At 48.5% G+C, this 20,960-nt stretch overlaps 1 protein-coding gene across 1 annotated transcript in view; it reads left to right on the forward strand.

Moving 5' to 3' along the window:
* The window catches only part of F8 (coagulation factor VIII), a 203,430-nt gene that overhangs the window by 161,851 nt on the left and 20,619 nt on the right, over positions 1 to 20,960 (forward strand). Inside the window, exons 19-20 of the mRNA XM_069748570.1 lie at positions 1,428 to 1,541; positions 4,579 to 4,650. Coding sequence (XP_069604671.1) covers positions 1,428 to 1,541; positions 4,579 to 4,650 — 186 coding nt within the window. The remainder of the gene's footprint in view (positions 1 to 1,427; positions 1,542 to 4,578; positions 4,651 to 20,960) is intronic.

Genomic DNA, 20,960 nt, shown 5'->3' on the forward strand with positions numbered 1-20,960 from the left:
CGACCAACTCAATGCCCTACCAATGTTTTGAAGTAAACAAAACCTTAACAACTCAATGCCCTACCAATATGTGAGCGCAAACAATGCCAGACCAACTCAATGCCCTACTAATGTGTGAAAGTAAACAATACAGGACCAGCTCAGTACCCTAATAAGGTGTGAACATAAACAATGCCCAACCAACTCAATGCCCTACCCATGTGTTAACGTAAACGATGCCCAACCATCTGAATGCCCTACCAATGTGTGAACGTAAACAATGCTTGACCAACTCAATGCCCTACCAATGTGTTGAAGTAAACAAAACCTTAACAACTCAATGCCCTACCAATGTGTGAACGTAAACAATGCAAAACCAACTCAGTGCCCTACCAGTGTGTGAAGGTAAGCAATTCCCAACCAACTCAATGCACCACCAGTCAGTGAATAAAAGTGGGACTGAGGGCTGGCAAAGGTCTGTTCCCCACTTTACCTTATGTACTCAGGTATAAGCTGACCCGAGTATAAGCCGAGGCACCTACTTTTGCCACGGAAAACTGGGTAAGCTTATTGACTCAAGTATAAGCCAGGTATGCATTGTCCCCTCATCTCTGTCCTGGTATGCATGGCTCCCCTGTCCCTGCCCTTATATGCGTGGCTTCCCTGTCACTGTCCTGCTATGCGTGGCTCTCCCGTCCCTGTCCTTATATGCAGGCCTCCCCATCCCTGTATGTACGCCTCCCCCTTCCCTGTCATTGTATGCATGCCTCCCTGTCACTGTATGCAGGCCTTCCCATCCCTATCTCTGTCACTGTATGCATGCCTTCTCCTTCCCTTCCCTGGTATGAATGCCTCCCCATCCCTGTCCCTGTCTGCATGCCTCCCCATCCCTGTCCCTGTCTGCATGCCTCCCCTGTCCCTGTCATTGTATGCATGCCTCCCATTTCCCTGTCCTGGTATGAATGCCTCCCCGTCCCTGCCCCTGTATTCATGCCTCCCCGTTCCATCCCTGTATGCATGCCTCCTTATCCCCCTATCCCTGTGCACATATTTCCTATTGAAAAAAACACAAAACATCCTACTCACCTACCTGTGCGCCCTCGGTGCTGGCACTGCATCTCGTTCCAGCCGCGGGCAGGAAGAGCTGCAGGCGCCGGCGGCCGGAACGAGATGCAGTGCCAGCACCGAGGGCACACAGGTAGGTGAGTATAAGATGTGTGCTGGAAGCCGCCAGCTCCTGTCACCCGTTGCTCCAACGCCCACCTCCCCCCGCCGACTTTCTGGACCGTGACTCATGTATAAGCCGAGGGGGGTCTTTTCGGCACAAAAAATGTGCTGACAAACTCGGCTTATACACAAGTATATTCGGTAAGGTAAGAGATAATTCACACAGTTATTGTATTAATAAGATTGTCTAATTCGAAGGAATACATCTGTTTTCATTGTAGGTGTTGGTGTCACTCTGGAAATGAAGGCTCATGCGACTGGTCTGTGGCACATAGAATCGGAGGCAGTATATGAAAGCAATAAAATGAAAGCTCTTTACCTAGTGTATGATCCAAGTGAGTTCCTTTTTTTTTTATTAAAGAAGTCATGCATGCAGTTCAAGTTATAGTAGCCAGGGCCAAAGAAGACACTGAGCCCAGATGTGTAACCTCTTACATGCTGTGGTCATCCAAGTGGTGAGACAAAGGAGGGGTAGGGGGCTTCCTCTGTCATCCCATTTATGGATTGCTTTGGAAGTAAAAGCTTAATAGTAACATCCATTAAGGCCTCTTTCACATGTCCTGATATCTCCGGTACTGGAGAATCCCGTGTCCGTGTGTAACACATGTAGCATCAGTGTTTCGTCCATGTGTCGCATCAGTGTGACACATAGGAAAAGTGGTACAATTCGCTCTGTTCCCAGGCTCCGGGTGCTGAAATCATCTCTCATTATTGTCTCCTGGTCTCCCTGACATCATCACGACCTGGCGACAATCATGAGAGTTGTATTCAGCACCTGCTGTGTTCATCATGTGTAAAATAGATTATTTTTTTTAAAAATGGTGTGGGCTCCCCAATAATTTTAATAACCAGCAAAGGGAAATCCCACAGCTGAACTCTAATGTTAATAATCTAGAAAAGGGGCCAATATCCCTAAAGGTTCCCAGGCTATTAATAACAGCTCACAGCTGATTGATTAGCCTTTACTGGTTAGTTTGCAGGGGACCCCAGAAAAAAAATGACGTAGGGTGTCCCTATAAGTTCTAACCACCAAAGGCTAAACAGACAGCTGTAAACTAATATTATTAGCCTGGGAAGGGGCCAGATACATTGGCCCCTCCCAGGCTAATATCAGCTATCAGCCTCCCCAGAAATGGCGCATCCATAAGATGCGACAAATCTGACTCTGCCTCGCTCTTCCCAATAGCCCTGGTTCAGTAACAAGTGGGGTAATAGAGTTGGGGTTGATGTCAGCTGTTTTATGGTCGGTGACATCAAGCCCAGGGGTCAGTAATTGAGAGGTGTCTATAAGACACCCCCATTACTAATCCCATAGTCATATTGTAAAAAAATAAAGAATAAAGTCATTTAATTGAAAGAAAGACACAGATTCATTCATGGGAAATAAACACTCCCCTACCCTCTTTATCCCATTTACTACTGTAAAAATAAAAATAATAAAACTAGATATTCCTCACCTGTCTGACAACAATCCATTTGTCCCACAAAGAAGACCAGCTCTGCTACATCTGGATTTTTATTATTTTAATTTTTACAGTAATAAATGGAATAAATAGGGGCGGGGAGTGTTTATTTAAAAAAAGGAGTCAGTGTCGTGTCTTTCTTTCAATTAAAGGACTTTATTCTGGCTGTGTATTTTTTACAATATGACTATGGGGTTAGTAATGGGGTGTCCTATAAACGCCTCTCCATTACTAACCCCTGGACTTGATATCAGCTGACAATAGAAATCTGACATCAACCCCAACCCTATTACCTCACTTACCACCACATCAGGGCAAGTGGGAAGAGCAAAAGACGAAGGGCCAGATTTGGCGCATCTTATGGATACGCCATTTATGGGGTGGCTGAGGGCTGATGTTGGTAGTCAGGGAGGGGACCAATATCCCCGTTCCCTTCCCAGTCTATTACTATCAGCATGCTGCTGTCTGTTTAGCCTTTGATGGTTAGAATTTATAGGGGGACCTCCAAGTGATTTTTTTTCTGAGGTCCCCCATAAACTAACCAGTAAAGGCTAAGCAAACAGCTGTGAGATGTTATTAATAGCTTGGGAACCTTTTTCTATTATTGTCCCTTTTCCAAGATTACTAACATCAACTCCCAGCTGTGGGCTTTCCCTCTGCTGGTTATTAAATTTCTGCGGGAGCCCATGACATTTTTTTTATTATTTATTTTACTCACAATGTACACAGCAGAAGAAGATTACAACTCCCATCATTGTCGCCAGGTCGCAATGATGTCAAGGAGACCAGGCGACAATGATCAGAGCTGCCTTCAGCCCTCGGCACCTGGAAACAGCATGAACAGTACCGCTTTTTCCCAGGCGCCGCTACTTGTCACACGGATGACACGCAGATGTCATTCTTGTGGATGATCCGCGTGCATGACGTTTTGTGGCCCGTGCTGCTGATAAAAAACGGACATGGCAGTGTGGAAACACACTGACGTGCACAGACCCATTCACTTGAATGTGTCTACGTGTGTAAGTTTCTCCGGTACGTATGAAAACTGTCACCACATGTACCAGAAACACTGATGTGTGAAGGAGGCCTAAAGAAGAGCAAACACATTTGAGAGGTTTACTTGAATTTGACAAAAATCTGCATTTGATAAAATGTGTATTCACCTCAATGGAAGCCGCTGACTTCTATTTTTCTGGTCCGTAAAGGGTCATTAAAATTTGAAAATCGAATATACCGGAGCATCGAAAACGCACCAAAAAATCTGACGAAGGAGTTTTCTTTCACAAAGCTGATTTAGGATACAGTCGTCATTGGTTTTGCCATCACTTTCGTGGCAGATTTGCCTCCTTCGGCGTCTTTATCCTATCTTCTTCCAATAGCTGACCACAGAATGAATAAGTTACTTCTTTTAACCACCAGTTTTTGGAGCATTTTGCCATCATTTTTGCTTCTAAAACAGCCATTCATTATTCAATGGAGCAAAAAAAAAAAAAATAATCAGAAATCGACAGTAACTTTTTTTTTTACACAACTCATAAGAAAACTCTCCAAGAAACAGCAGAAAAACGCGTCCGAAAAGTGCTCAGAAAATAAAAGAAAAAAAACACAAAAGACACTTCAGGGAAAAAAAAACTCCACACTTTCCTAAAAATGCCTGAAGAATGGTACCCTCACTTAGTGTGGCATTTTTGAAACCTGATCCGTTAAAAATCGAACAAAAGCCTAAATGTAGAAAATAGTGGGTAGAGTTTTTTAAGGGTTTCTGAGCTTTTTTCATGCATTTTTAATTTAGAGCAGTCCTACTTAAAAACTACAGCGTGAACATACCCAACACTTCCTTTGCCTTAGGTTTTCTGCAATAAATATTGACGAGTTGTAGTTTTTATTGTAATGATTGCTTTCTCCACAGGGTGTCATCATCCACTGGGTTTATCTACTGGAAAAATTGAAGACTCTCAAATGTCTGCATCCGGACACTATGGTAGGAACTTATTCTGTGTCCGAAAAAATCTCATCAAAAATAACTTTGATTTTTATTTGTTTCTTGTAATAATGTATCTAAACTGTGCAAAAATGTTGGCATTAATTGTGCCAATAATGTAGAGCACATTGCGTCCACCACCTTAGTCATGTGTAGCAGACCCTGAGGCCAGCGTCACACTAGCGAGTTTTACGGACGTATGAGAGGCGCAGAAAATATGCATTGCACACGGACCAATGATTCTCTATGGCCCAGCTCCTATCTGCTGTATTTTACGTATCCGTATCATACGGTCTTGTACGGCCGTAGAAAATCGCCGCATGCTGCGTTTGTCAGCGATTGCGCAAAAAATCCGCCAATGAAAGTCAATGGGGTGAGAAAAATATGGATTACACACGGACCAACAGTGTGACTTGCGAGAAATACGCAGCGGTGTTCTATAGAAAAGCCGGTAATTCAGTGCTGTGTACAGTAAAATCACACTGACAGGTTAGAATAGAATAGCTAAGATAAATGTCTACACATAGTATAGGGGTATATATATATATGTATATAATATTATATATATATATATATATATATATATATATATATATATATATATGTGAGACATATATATATATATTTATATATATATATATATATATATATGTGTGAGACATATATATATATATTTATATTTCATACAGCGCTAGATAGCAGAAAAGCCGGTAATTCAATTGCCGGCTTTTCCAATCTCCTTCTCAAACCCGACAGGATATGAGACATGGTTTACACGCAGTAAACCATCTCATATCCCTTATTTTTATACATATTCCTCATTAGTAATGTTACAAGTGTATGTGTTTAAAATTTGGGGGATCTAGCTGTTAAAAAAAAGGGTTAAATCACGGAAACAATTGGCATGGGCTCCCACGCAATTTTCTCCACCAGAGTGGGAAAGCCAGTGACTGAGGGCAGATATTAATAGCCTAGAGAGGGACCATGGTTATTGCCCCCCCCCCCTGGCTAAAAACATCTGCCCCCAGCCACCCCAGAAAAGGCACATCTGGAAGATGCGCCTATTCTGGCACTTAGCCTCTCTCTTCCCATTCCCGTGTAGCGGTGGGATATGGGGTAATAAAGGGTTAATGTCACCTTGCTATTGTAAGGTGACATTAAGCCAGGTTAATAATGGAGAGGCGTCAATAAGACACCTATCCATTATTAATACAATAGTAGTAAATGGTTAATAAAACACACACACATTATGAAAAAAGTATTTTAATGAAATAAAGACACAGGGTGTTGTAATAGTTTATTATACTCTCAATCCAATTGAAGACCCTTGTCACCTGAAACAAAGTTAAAATAAAAAAGCAACAATATCCCATACCTTCCGTCGTTCAGTCTTGTCCCACGCTGTAAATCCATCTGAAGGGGTTAAATAATTTTACACGCAGGAGCCTGCTAATGCAGCCGCCCCTGCCTGTAAAAACTGGGGAATGAATGGAAAGCAGGGGAACGTAGCTACCTAGACTTGCGGTGCTGCGCCCCTTGCTGGCATAACTTAAGATGAACTTGAGCGTGGGAATTTTTCAGAATATTTTCTCATTCTCAAGTTGGGAATATTTCTGCATATTACGCATGTAAAATACGGACCGTATTTCCCTACACTGAGTGTGACGCCGGCCGGATCAATGCAATGACTGCTTCTGATCAGACATTAGTTGAGATGAGTGGATCACGTTGCACAATCCCGGTCCTTGGTCCAGGTCAGTGTTCTCTGGCCATGGACAGGTGCTGCGCAAAATTACTGAGCTTCTGGGTACCCCTGATGCAGCATTTGTTTCGCCAGCATGGTATAAAGTCATCTGTGCAGTACACTGGTGACATTATGCCAGCCCAGCTAATTATACATCAAGCTTGGATTCTAGGGGCCTAAGGATATTCGCGCAGCTCCTGTCTACGGCCTGAGAGCATTAACCTGTATTGTGGACTGGGCTTGTACAAAGCGATCCTCTCATCTCTTGTTATTAGCAGCTTTTTGGAAGGTTAACTCAAGCTATGTAATGATTATAATCTATGGAAGATGTTTTTTAATTTACAAGTCAACTTTTTGTTTTCAAAATGTACAAAATGGCGCACGTAGTTCATGAATTTTTTGCAATTTTTTGTTGTTAACCTTTTTGTGCATGCACACCTCTGCTCCATTCAAGATGGGACTGCAGAGCCCAGCAATTGGGCTTTAAAAGCCCCACTTTTGTGATCGCTGGGATTCCCAGTAGTCAGACAGGCAGGTGATCAGCGAGTTATTCCATATGCTGTGGGTAAGGTTATCATTTGATATTTTGGGAATAAACTTTCCAAATAGAGAATATTTATGGAGAGTGTCTTCCCAACACAGTCAGGTAGTTTTACATGAAGAAGGTTCAGTATAGTTCTGTCACCATATATAGCGACCTTGCGGGGGGGGTCGGTAGCAGACGGCACAACAAACTCACAACGGGATGGAAAAGGGGGGGGAGGCCCTATCAATCGGGAAATGAAGAAATGGTCACCTCCTGCTCAAACCTGAGCTTATCACTGCACGCCCCTAATGCCCTAGGTGGGTCCTTCCCCCCACCACCATCAGGTACCTCATGCCTAGTTGTCACCTCACACTGCCCTGGCTAGTGCACTGGCCGGCATGGAGCGCTAGCATCACCACTGCAGATGGTATCACACAGGGGATAGTGACAAACACAAAAGGGACGAGGAAAAAACACCACACTTAGCTTCCAGACTCAGCTGCCAAGCTCCACACCGCAGATGACACTGAAACCAGACTCCAATCTCCACTCAGCATTGTATATGACACCAGGACCTCAAACAGCTGATACACACCGGCACCAGAGAGCTCCTCACACATCGGCTGGTCTCCAGAGAAACTCTATCACCAACAGTCAGCTGATGCATCAGGTGACCATTTAAAAGATGGTGGGAGTGGTCACCACCCACATAAGATGACCCAGCAGAACTGCAGTTACACCAGTTTGCCAGTGGGGGAAAAATGACATTAACCCCCATAATCCTAAAAGGAATAAAGCTACTTTTAAAATCAGAGTGGAACCAGAGCTGCCAAAAATGGATTGTGACAGTACCCCCTTTCAATGAGGGGCCTCTGGACCCTCAACACCGGACCTCACCGGAAACGATGTACGGTGAGGACGCCTCAATCCACTAGAGGTCACTTCAGCAGTCACCTGATCCTCAGGTTTACGGAAAACACAACCCAATGGAGATAGCCATAACATAGACTCCGAAGGCGCCACAAATCTCCAGAGCGCCGACCTGTGGAATATGTTGTGTACGTGCATTACTGGGGGTAACTCCTGCTGGAAAGTCCCTGTGCTGAGAATGGCCGACACCTGATGCGGCCCGATCACCCTAGAACACCAGGTCCCAGAAGCATAATTCCACCTGATGTTTTTGGTGGACACCCAAACGTACTCATTCACACACAGGTCCAGACATGAACGTTTATTTCCACGCATGCGTTTGCCACAAGATGGTGAACTCTTTGAGGAACCGACAACAGAGACGCCCCCCTGTGTCACCAAACTCATACCCCCGCTACACATAGAGGGAACCACCACCCTCCCCTGACCCCTCCTCCTAAGAGGACTCTGAGACTCAGGGTTTACTTGTGGTGATGGTTGAGTCTTGCCCCTACTCCCTGGCAGCACCTCTGCTGCCTCCACCAGAGAAGAAGGGGTAGGTTGGTGAAGGATGGCAGAGATTGTAGCTTCTGGGCAACAGTCCTTACACGACTGCTCCCAGCTGACTACTTCCCTGGGTGTCAGTGGCCCACCTCCTAAACTCTGAGCAGCATTCCTCAGCCGGCCACACCCTTCATTGATCTTACGGAGTCTAGACTCAGCCAAGGAGACACCATCAGGATCCCCATAGACCAGCACCAATGCCGCAAAAAACTCGTCCACCGACCGCAGAGATGGTGAATCGGTGGGCAGGGAGAAGGCCCAGGATTGGGGATCACCCTTGAGAAGGGAGACTATAATCCCCATACGCTGTTCCTTACTCCCTGAAGAACGAGGGCAGAGCCTGAAAAATAACTTACAGGCCTCCTGAAAAACCAAGAATTTATCTCTCCCTCCAGAGAGGCTGTCTGGGAGAGATATATTGGGTTCCGGTTGAGCGTCCAAATTAGCCAAGAGCCAGAACCCCAACACCTGCTGGAGCTGCGGCACCACCTGTCATCAGTGAGGTTCTGGATCAGCTGGGCAAAAGCCTGTGCTTGAGACATTGGTTCACCGGAAAAAAAAATATTGGTTGGTTATAATGTCACGATATATATAGCGACCTCGCGGGGGGTCGGTAGCGGACAGTACAACAAACTCACAATAGGATGGAAAAGGGGGAGGAAAGCCCTATCAATAGGGAGATGAAGGAATGGTAACCTCCTGCTCAAACCTGAGCCTGTCCCTGCACTCCCCTAATGAACTAAGTGGGTTCTTCCCCCCACTGCTATCAGGAACCTCGTCCCTAGTTGTCTCTCCCTGAGGCGTCTATCCACCCGTATAGCAAGGGCCATGGTGGCTTCCAATGACCCAGGAGTAACATACTGCACGAGTATCCTGCAGCTTAGGTGACAGACCCTGACAAAAATTACTCCTAAGGGCAGGGTCGTTCCACTGCATGTCAGTGGCCCACCTCCTAAACTTTGAGCAGTACTCTTCAGCCGGCCAGCCCCCTTGCTTGATCTTATGGAGTCTAGACACAGCCAAGGAGACGCCATCAGGATCCCCAACACCAGCGCCAGTGCTGCAAAAAACTCGTCCACCGACCGTAGAGATGGCGAATCGGTTGGCAGGGAGTAGGCCCAGGATTGCGGATTACCCTTGAGAAGGGAGACTTTAATCTCCATACGTTGTTCCTCACTCCCTGAAGAACGAGGGTAGAGCCTGAACTATAACTTACAGGCCTCCTGAAAAACAAGAAATTATCTTTCCCTCCAGAGAACCTGTCTGGGAGAGATATATTGGGTTCCGGTTGAGCCTCCACATGAGCCGAGAGCCAGAAACCCAACACCTGCTGGAGCTGCTGCACCACCTGACAACGCAGCTCCTTAACCTCATCAGTGAGGTTCTGGATCAGCTGGGTAAAAGCCTGTGCTTGAGCCATCGGTTAACCAGAAAAGAAAATATCGGTTGGTTATAATGTCACGATATATATAGCAATCTCGCAGGGGTGAGTAGCGGTTGGTACAACAAACTCACAATGGGATGGAAAAGGGAGAGGAAAGCTCTATCAACAGGGAGATGAAGGAATGGTCAACTCCTGCTCAAACCTGAGCCTGTACTTGCACTCCTCTAAAGCCCTAAGTGGGTTCTTCCCCCCACCACCGTCAGGAACCTCATCCCTAGTTGTCACCTCACACTGCCCTGGCTAGTGCACTGGCTGACAGGGAGTGCTAGCCTCACCACTGCAGATGGTACCACACAGGGGATAGTGACAAAGACAAAAGGGAAGAGGAAAGAATGCCACACTTAGTTTTGAGACTCAGCTGCCAAGCTCCACACTGCAGATGACACTGAAGCTGGACTCCAAACTCCACTCAGCGTAGGATACGACACCAGGACCTGAAACAGCTGATACACGCCGGCACCAGAGAGCTCACACATTGGCTGGTCTCCAGAAAAACTCTATCACAAACAGTCAGCTGATACATCAGGTGACCCAGCAGCAGTGCAGTTACACCATATTGCCAGCCAGGGGTGGATTAAGGGTAGCCAGGGCCCCGGGCTGTTCAGACACTGTGGGCCCCACCGGTCATGTGACGGGGGTCATGTGACGGGGGTCATGTGACGGGGATCATGTGACATACCCAAACCAGATTATTCCGGAAAAATGGCCGGGCCCTACTCTACTGTAACCTATTAAATATTTGTTAAAATCTGCAATACAATTTAGGTATATTTTGACCAATAATATCACATACAAGGAACAAATACCACCGTACCATGACCAGACCACAAATTACAACCACAGTGATCGAATAATATCACATACAAGGAACAAATACCACCGCACCATGTCAAGACCACATATTACCACTTGGTGACCAAATAGCACATACAAGGGACAAATACCGCAACACCATTTCCAGACCACATATTACCACCACATAGTGACTGAATACTACAATACTGATCAATAATAATAAAAAAAAAACACAATACTATCACCATAAGTGCCAGTATTCACAGGAGATCTGTACTTAGTATGCAGTGTCTGTGTAGAGGTAATACAGAGATCGCTGGTGGTATTATACACAGGAGCTCTGTATATAATGTATAGGTAATACAGTGATCACTGGTGGTATTATACACAGGAGCTCTGTATATAATGTAGAGGTAATACAGTGATCACTGGTGACATTATACACAGGAGCTCTGTATATAATGTATAGGTAATAGAGTGATCACTGGTGACATTGTACACAGGACCTCTGTATATAGTATACAGTGTATAGTGTCAGTGTATAGGTAACACTGACTCACCAGTGACGTCTCTAGGTGAAGTCCTTCATCTTTCATCCAGCACAGACCGCCATCATTTCTTCCAGACAGGACTCGTTTCTGCAGGAAATAACACAGTTATCTCGAGCTCCACTTGCAGAACACATATAATATTCCCCACCCTGGCCCCGTGTCTCTCATTCCTGGCTCCAGCCATATGTTCTCCCATCCTGCACTCATGAGTATCCATTTTACACCATATGATCTCTCCATCCTGCCCCATCAGTCTCCATCGTATCCATCCTGCCCCATGATCCAATCCTGCCCCATGTCTTTCATTCTGCCCCGTGTCTCCAATCATGCCACGTGTCTACATTCTGCCCATGCCTCCTGTCCTGCCCCCAGTGTGTCCAGTAATCTGCCCCAGTGTGTCCAGCATATTACCCCCAGTGTGTCCAGCATATTACCCCCAGTGTGTCCAGCAATCTGCCCCCAGACAGTGTGTCCAGCAATCTGTCCCAGTTTCTGACTCCAGCATATTGCCCCCTGTGTGTCCAGCAATCTGCCCCAGTGTCCAGCATTGCCCCCAGACAGTGTGTCCAGCAATCTGCCCCAGTGTGTCCAGCAATCTGCCCCAGTGTGTCCAGCAATCTGCCCCAGTGTGTCCAGCAATCTGCCCCAGTGTGTCCAGCAATCTGCCCCAGTGTGTCCAGCATATTACCCCCAGTGTGTCCAGCATATTACCCCCAGTATGTCCAGCATTGTCCCCAGACAGTGTCCAGCAATCTGCCTCAGTGTGTTCAGCAATCTGCCCCAGTGTGTCCAGCATATTACCCCCAGTGTGTCCAGCATATTACCCCCAGTGTGTCCAGCAATCTGCCCCAGTGTGTCCAGCATATTACCCCCAGTGTGTCCAGCAATCTGCCCCAGTGTGTCCAGCATATTGCCCCAGTGTGTCCAGCATTGCCCCCAGAAAGTGTCCAGCAATCTGCCCCAGTGTGTCCAGCATTGCCCCCAGAAAGTGTCCAGCAATCTGCCCCAGTGTCTCCAGCATTGCCCTAGTGTGTCCTCCAGCATTGCCCCAGTGTGTCCTCCAGCAATCTGCCCCAGTGTGTCCTCCAGCAATCTGCCCCAGTGTGTCCTCCAGCAATCTGCCCCAGTGTGTCCTCCAGCAATCTGCCCCAGTGTGTCCTCCAGCAATCTGCCCCAGTGTGTCCAGCAATCTGCCCCAGTGTGTCCAGCAATCTGCCCCAGTGTGTCCAGCATATTACCCCCAGTGTGTCCAGCATATTACCCCCAGTATGTCCAGCATTGTCCCCAGACAGTGTCCAGCAATCTGCCTCAGTGTGTTCAGCAATCTGCCCCAGTGTGTCCAGCATATTACCCCCAGTGTGTCCAGCATATTACCCCCAGTGTGTCCAGCAATCTGCCCCAGTGTGTCCAGCATATTACCCCCAGTGTGTCCAGCAATCTGCCCCAGTGTGTCCAGCATATTGCCCCAGTGTGTCCAGCATTGCCCCCAGAAAGTGTCCAGCAATCTGCCCCAGTGTGTCCAGCATTGCCCCCAGAAAGTGTCCAGCAATCTGCCCCAGTGTCTCCAGCATTGCCCCAGTGTGTCCTCCAGCATTGCCCCAGTGTGTCCTCCAGCAATCTGCCCCAGTGTGTCCTCCAGCAATCTGCCCCAGTGTGTCCTCCAGCAATCTGCCCCAGTGTGTCCTCCAGCAATCTGCCCCAGTGTGTCCTCCAGCAATCTGCCCCAGTGTGTCCTCCAGCAATCTGCCCCAGTGTCTCCAGCAATCTGCCCCAGTGTCTCCAGTATTGCCCCAGTGTGTCCTCCAGCAATCTGCCCCAGTGTGTCCTCCAGCAATCTGCCCCAGTGTCTCCAGCATTGCCCCAGTGTCTCCAGCATTGCCCCAGTGTCTCCAGCAATCTGCCCCAGTGTCTCCAGCAATCTGCCCCAGTGTCTCCAGCAATCTCCCCCAGTGTCTCCAGTATTGCCCCCAGTGTGTCCTCCAGCAATCTGCCCCAGTGTCTCCAGCATTGCCCCAGTGTCCTCCAGCAATCTGCCCCAGTGTCTCCAGCAATCTGCCCCAGTGTCTCCAGCAATCTGCCCCAGTGTCTCCAGCAATCTGCCCCAGTGTCTCCAGCATTGCCCCCAGTGTGTCCTCCAGCAATCTGCCCGTGTCTCCAGCATTGCCCCCAGTGTGTCCTCCAGCAATCTGCCCCAGTGTCTCCAGTATTGCCCCCAGTGTGTCCTCCAGCAATCTGCCCCAGTGTCTCCAGCATTGCCCCAGTGTCTCCAGCATTGCCCCAGTGTGTCCTCCAGCAATCTGCCCCAGTGTCTCCAGCATTGCCCCAGTGTCTCCAGCATTGCCCCAGTGTCTCCAGCAATCTGCCCCAGTGTCTCCAGCAATCTGCCCCAGTGTCTCCAGCAATCTGCCCTAGTGTGTCCAGCATTGCCCCCAGAAAGTGTCCAGCAATCTGCCCCAGTGTCTCCAGCATTGCCCCAGTGTCTCCAGCATTGCCCCAGTGTCTCCAGCAATCTGCCCCAGTGTCTCCAGCAATCTGCCCCAGTGTCTCCAGCAATCTGCCCTAGTGTGTCCAGCATTGCCCCCAGAAAGTGTCCAGCAATCTGCCCCAGTGTGTCCTCCAGCATTGCCCCAGTGTGTCCTCCAGCAATCTGCCCCAGTGTGTCCTCCAGCAATCTGCCCCAGTGTGTCCTCCAGCAATCTGCCCCAGTGTGTCCTCCAGCAATCTGCCCCAGTGTGTCCTCCAGCAATCTGCCCCAGTGTGTCCTCCAGCAATCTGCCCCAGTGTCTCCAGCAATCTGCCCCAGTGTCTCCAGCAATCTGCCCCAGTGTCTCCAGTATTGCCCCAGTGTGTCCTCCAGCAATCTGCCCCAGTGTCTCCAGCATTGCCCCAGTGTCTCCAGCATTGCCCCAGTGTCTCCAGCAATCTGCCCCAGTGTCTCCAGCAATCTGCCCCAGTGTCTCCAGCAATCTGCCCCAGTGTCTCCAGGAATCTGCCCCAGTGTCTCCAGCAATCTGCCCCAGTGTCTCCAGCATTGCCCCCAGTGTGTCCTCCAGCAATCTGCCCGTGTCTCCAGCATTGCCCCCAGTGTGTCCTCCAGCAATCTGCCCCAGTGTCTCCAGTATTGCCCCCAATGTGTCCTCCAGCAATCTGCCCCAGTGTCTCCAGCATTGCCCCAGTGTCTCCAGCATTGCCCCAGTGTGTCCTCCAGCAATCTGCCCCAGTGTCTCCAGCATTGCCCCAGTGTCTCCAGCATTGCCCCAGTGTCTCCAGCAATCTGCCCCAGTGTCTCCAGCAATCTGCCCCAGTGTCTCCAGCAATCTGCCCCAGTGTCTCCAGCAATCTGCCCTAGTGTCTCCAGCAATCTGCCCCAGTGTCTCCAGCAATCTGCACCAGTGTCTCCAGCAATCTGCCCCAGTGTTTCCAGCAATCTGCCCCAGTGTCTCCAGCATTGCCCCCAGTGTGTCCTCCAGCAATCTGCCCCAGTGTCTCCAGCATTGCCTCCAGTGTGTCCTCCAGCATTGCCCCCCAGTGTGTCCACCGTAACCGTTAGCTTATCAAAAAAAACAAAACAAACAAACAGTCTCCTCACCTGTCCGCGCTCCAGGCGGCGAGCTCCTTCCAGCAGCGCACACTCGCCGGCGACTGACAATGACGTCAGACGCCGGCGACGTGTGCGCTGTGGCCGACTTCAGCTGCCAGCCTCCAATTGGCTGGCGGCTGTTGTTGTTAACTATTGACGTGTGGGCTGGATAAATGGACTTACCAGTACATCATGGTGATCGTGCAGGCATAAGAGCTTAAGTGATAGCCAATCTATGGCTGTTACAGCAAGGTGTGAAGCCCACACTGCCCCCGGCTGTTTAACCCTTTAAATGCCGCGATCACAGCATCTAGAAGGCTGTCATAAACATGGGCTGCCAATGGTAGTTGTGGCAACCGATCTTAGCTATGCCAGTTACACTGGCCTGTTAGTTAGACCATACCGGCAACATGATCTAAACAGCATTTTATCAGTGAGACTCTGACAAGATTAGCACATTTCATTACATGCGTATTGCAATGCATTATATCCTTGATCAGAGTGATAAAAGTTAAAGTCCCATAGATGGTCTAAGTAAAAAAAAGTTTTAAAAAAAAGAAAAAATATACAAAAAAACTAAAATAAGAATGATAAAGTCTAACACCTTTTTATGACACCAATAAATACATATATTTATGTAAAAACAAAAATAAACAAAAGTACACATTTCCATGACCGAACACCCTGATCTATAAAACTGTAACACTATTTAACTCTTACACTGAACATCATAAAAAGCAAAAAAAGTACCAAAAACTATGTTTTTTCATCATACTGACAACAAAAAAGTGGAATAAAACGTGATCAAAAAGTCATATATACATTGAAATGGTATCTCTGAATACATAATCTTGTCCTACAAAAAACAAGCTGCCATAAAAAAGCTATTGTTCTCTGAATATACTGATACAAACACAATTTTTTTTCTATAAAATTGTTTTTATTGTGTAAAAGCATCAAAACATTAAAAAATTATATAAATGTGGTATTGCTGCAATCGTACTGACCCGAAAAATAAAGCTGCCTTATCAATTTTACACTTAAAGGGAACCTGTCACCTGAATTTGGCGGGACCAGTTTTTGGTCATATGGGCGGGGTTTTGGGGTGTTTGATTCACCCTTTCCTTACCCGCTGGCTGCATGCTGGCCGCAATATTGGGTTGAAGTTCATTCTATGTCCTCCGTAGTACACGCCTGTGCAAGGCTTTCTTGACAGATGGCTTGTCCCACCGATTCCACAGTCTGATCTCTAGTTGGAGTGACTACTGCGAACTTAGAGAAATTGATCGGTCATTACCAAACAGTATTGCAGCCCCCAGGCTGAGTGTCCCACGAGGAGATAGTCAATCATCAAGACTTCTAGCGGTTCCTTAGTCTGTATGGTCTGGATGGGTGCCCTCTGTTCGGTACTCTTAATGAGGTCACATACTCGACATTGCCGGCAAACCTCTTCCACCACAAACTCCAACCGGGGGCAATACACATACCGCTGTAACCATTGGTAGGTCTTTATGGGGCCGAAGTGCGCTCCAAATTCGTGGGCTTCTTTAGCTACTTCTTGAGCCATTCTTCCTGGGATGACCACTTGCCACCTTACTTCCATATCTTTTGGCTGTTGCCTCTTACGATATAGCACTGACTCTCGCACTTCCAGTCTATCCCACTGGTGTATCACACTCCTCATTTCAGAGTCCAGATCATCTCTCTGTTTGTCATGCTTCCGCTTTTCAGTTACCCACCATTTCATCTGTCTCAGCCCTTCGTCTTCATCCTGAACGTGTCCCCATTCCTCATTGGTTCTCCCCAGGGACCGGGGTAATGCGCGGACCTCCCTTCTTGACTGGGCCGCAACCATTGTGGGCTTAAACTTACGAAAGTCTGGGGTTTCCTCCTCTTCGAGTTGCTCATCAAGATCCCCCACTGGAGTCTCCACAGTCACTCTTGACAGCCCATCAGCATTTGCGTTTTCGATAGCAGAGTGATAACGGATGGTAAAGTCGAACTTGGCCAGGCGAGCCACCCACCGTTGTTCTAAGGCCCCCAATTTAGCATTCTCAAGGTGGGCCAGGGGATTACTGTCTGTTCGAACTTGAATCTTGGTACCTGTCAGGAAGCCTGCAAACTTTTCTGTCATGGCCCACACCAGGGCCAGGAGCTCAAACCGGAAGGAGCTGTAATTGTGAGGGTTTCTTTCGCTGTCTCGAAGGGACCTGCTGGCATACCCGATGACTCTCATGTCCATCTTGTATCTGAGAAAGTACTGCACCGAGTCCATGAAGGCTACCATCTGTGTACAACAGGAACGGTTGATCGAAGTCTGCGTAGGCCAAAATCGGGGCTGAGGTAAGGGCATTCTTTTTGGCCTGGAAGGCCTCGTCTTGTCCCTGTGCCCAGGGGATGCGCTGGGTCCTCGGCACTCCAGCGGTCCCCCTGAGCAACTCATTGAGAGGACCCGCCACCTTCGCGAAGTCTTTCACCAACCGGTGGTAGTGCCCAGCGAGTCCCAGGAAGGCCTGGAGTTCTCTCACTGTTCGAGGGACTGGCCACTTCTGGATAGCAGCCACTTTTTCTGGAGAGGGTAGAACTCCATCTTGTGACACTATGTGGCCCAGGTACTCGATCTCTCTCTTGAAGAGGTGGCACTTCTTTGGTTTCACGTTCAGGTTATGAGCCCACAGTCTTCCGAGTACCTGTCCAAGCCGGGCAAGGTGTTCTTCGAATGAGGCCGAAAACACAATGATGTCATCCAGATAGATCAGGGTAGCCTCAAAACTTAAGTCTCCCAAACACTTTTCCATCACCCGCTGAAATGTGCCTAGAGCATTGGAGAGCCTGAAGGGCATCCGGTTAAACTCGAACAGCCCCATAGGGAGGATGAAGGCGGTTTTCTCTTTGTCTTTCTCTGCCACGGCTACTTGCCAGTACCCACTTGCTAGGTCCAGGGTGGAGAAGTACTTGGCTTTCCCCAATGCTGTCAAGGATTCCTCGATGCGGGGCAACGGATACGAGTGTCGAACAAAGCAGGCATTGAGTTTCCTTTAATCTACACAGAACCGGATGGTCCCATCCTTTTTCTTGACGACCACCACCGGGGCTGCCCAAGGGCTCTGACTACTCTGCACCACTCCTGAATCCAGCATCTGCCTCAGTAATGTTTTCACCTCTTGGTACATCTTGGGCGGGATCTGCCGGTATCGTTCTCGAATTGGACGAGCTTCCCCAGTAGGTATCTCATGCGTGATGGCTTCAGTACAGCCGAAATCTTCAGCGTGACGAGCGAATGCGGCCTGATTTTCCCACAGCATAGTTTCTATTGCTTGCACATGCTCAGGGCCCAGAGCCTTCACATCCACTTCCATTTGATCAAGGATGACCCGTCCACTCCACTCCGGGGATGGCATCTCTTCGTCCCCCGCAGCAACTGCTAGGGTCCACCCCGCGCCTTCTTTCGGTGATAAAGACATCTCCTTCTGACTCACCACTTCACCCTTATGTAGGTACACCAGGGCCAGATCTGTCCCTCGTGGCAAGGTGACCTCCCCGGGGCCCACATTCAAAGCTCTTATGGGGACATATCCTCTCTGGACCACAGCTATCTTACGAGCTATCATGACTTCTTGGTCCACTCCTCCACCTACCACAGGCTGAACAACCACTTCCAACCCGTCAAGGTTGCGGTGAGTCCCCACTGGAAGGTATACTATCGTTTCTCGCTCGGGAGGCAGGATTACAGGTTCTTTACCAGGAGGCCTGATGATCCCTACCGTCTGATAAGATGGCACACTCTTCTGCGTCCCACAGACGTGGATCAGTCATTGAAGGGCTTCTTGAGAAGGCTTATGTGTAGTAGCCTTATTCCAATATCCAGGTCCCCGTTTGGTAAACATAATCTGATCGAATTCACGTAGGATATTCATTCCCAGTACTACAGGCACATCTTCCTTGATAGGCTCAGGGACTAGCAGGATCCCTTTTCTCCCAACTTCTTGCCCACAGATTCGAATCTTCATCCACACGACCCCTGTGACCAGGATCGGTTGTTGGTTGGCAGCAAACAACCGGATCAATGTCTCTTTTTCTGGCTTGGCCAGGTCCTGGAAATGCTGCTTGAAATACGCTTCTGGCATCGTTGTCACTTGTGACCCGGTATCTATCAGGCAATCCACTAGAACTCCTTCAAATTCAGCACGTAGGATGGGGCTCCCAGCAATCAAGTGTTCGTTATGATATGGAGCGGCCTCTCTCCTCACCTTCCCCGCAGAGTGCCGCACTACTGCGGGGGTTGGTAGTTTAATGGCGGCTTCCGCTGGCCTTGAGTATAGTTCCGACAGTCTCTGGCAAGATGCCCCCGTCCTCCACATTCCCAGCATTGGATGCCTCCTCCTCGCCGGGGGGTACCTCGAGCCTGTCCTCGTGTCTCCGATGCCTGATGGGAGGGGGCTTGCTCCCACTGATCCCTTATCAGTCGGGCTGAAGAATGGTTGCATGAGTACGGTGGGTCAGACTGTTGTAGTTCCCCCACTCTTCGCTCCATCTGGGTCAGTTTCTCTTGCACGCTGACAAGGGACCGCTGCAAGTCTTGCACCACCTGGACCAGCACCTCCTGATGGTTTGGGTTTCCTCTGGTATTGGCGCCATGGACACGCATCACCCCAGACGCATAGCTCTCTTCTTTACTTCGGGCCACTGTTTCCGCCAGGAATCGACGAAACATCAGAGCCGGATCTGCCCGGACCCGTTCTGACAGTGCTCGCGATGTGCTGTGCAGTCCCAGAATGAATTGCTCCCGGAGTATCCGGTCTTTAGAGCCCATGCCGCCAAATCCATCCACCTCCTTTCTCTGCACCTCTGCTAACACTTCTTGCAGTGCTGTTGCATACTGAGAAATTCCTTCTTCTTCCCGCTGCAGCCTAGAGAAAAATTTGGCGCGAAGGTGTCTGGCGCTAGCAGTCTCGCCGTAGACTCTTCCAGGAACTTCACTAGCTCCTTCAGGGTACTGCGGGTGAGTTCTGGTTGTAGGCAGACGTTTCTAGGGCAGTTAACGCAATGTCCACTTCAAGGTTTGGGCTGATGTTATAAATCTTCAGGGTGCTTTGCAGCCAAGAAACCCAGTCGGACAGTGGCATATTCTTGCCGTCAAACTTTGGTAGCACACTAAATATGGTGCCCTGTTATGATCTTGTGGCCTTGGAGCCGCATGGAACTTTCTCTGGAGTTGGTGGAAACTGTACTGACCGCAAATCCTGAACTTAACACCGCGACTAGAAGTAGCCGTGGGGTGTGCCTAACAAATCCTAGACACCTCGACACAGCCGGAAGACTAAATACCCCTATAGATGGAAGTAGGAATTCTACCTTGCCTCAGAGCAGAACCCCAAAGGATAGGCAGCCCCGCACAAATATTGACTGTGAGTAGTAGATGAAAGACACACGCAGGCAGGAAACAGGATTTAGCAAAAGAGGCCACTTCTAGCTAAATAGGACAGGATAGGACAGAATACTAAGTGGTCAGTATTAAAACCCTTCCAAAAAATATCCACAGCAGATGATACAAAAAATTCCACCATCTTGCTAAAGATATGGAGCGTATATCTGCAACTCCTGAGAATCCAACAAGACTGAGAAAACACTGACACAATCTAAGCTGGACAAGAGAAAACAAATGAATAGCACAAAATTATTAAGCACACAGCATGTGTGCCGCAGGAAAAAAAAACCAAACACTATTCTTTGCTGAATTGGCAGCAAGGCAGGAGGAACCAGACAAAGATCCAAAACCTCCCTGAACCATGGACAACAGGCAAGGACTAATGAATCCTGCACACCTAAATACCCCAGTCAGAACTGCAATCAGCAGATACACCTGACCATGACTGCCACTCAGGGACAACTGCATTACCACCTACAACCACTGGAGGGAACCCAAAAGCAGAGTTCACAACAGTGCCCATAGGGAGTGTCCTTGCAGGGGTTCCACCAATGCCCACAGCATCTCCATTAACATTAGCATTCCCGCCATTGCTGTCTGCTGCCTCCATCTTGGTGACAGTACCCTGCTCGCAGCGCCACTTGAAGTGATGGTCGGGGGACCACCACGGTGCAGGAAGACTACTGTACACAAGATGAGGTTCAAACAACAAAGGGTAGATTTATTGGAAGGCAAGGAATGAATTGGATGAGGAAGATGCAAACAGGGG

Source organism: Ranitomeya imitator, chromosome 2 (genome assembly GCF_032444005.1).
Source record: "Ranitomeya imitator isolate aRanImi1 chromosome 2, aRanImi1.pri, whole genome shotgun sequence".
NCBI lineage: Eukaryota > Metazoa > Chordata > Amphibia > Anura > Dendrobatidae > Ranitomeya > Ranitomeya imitator.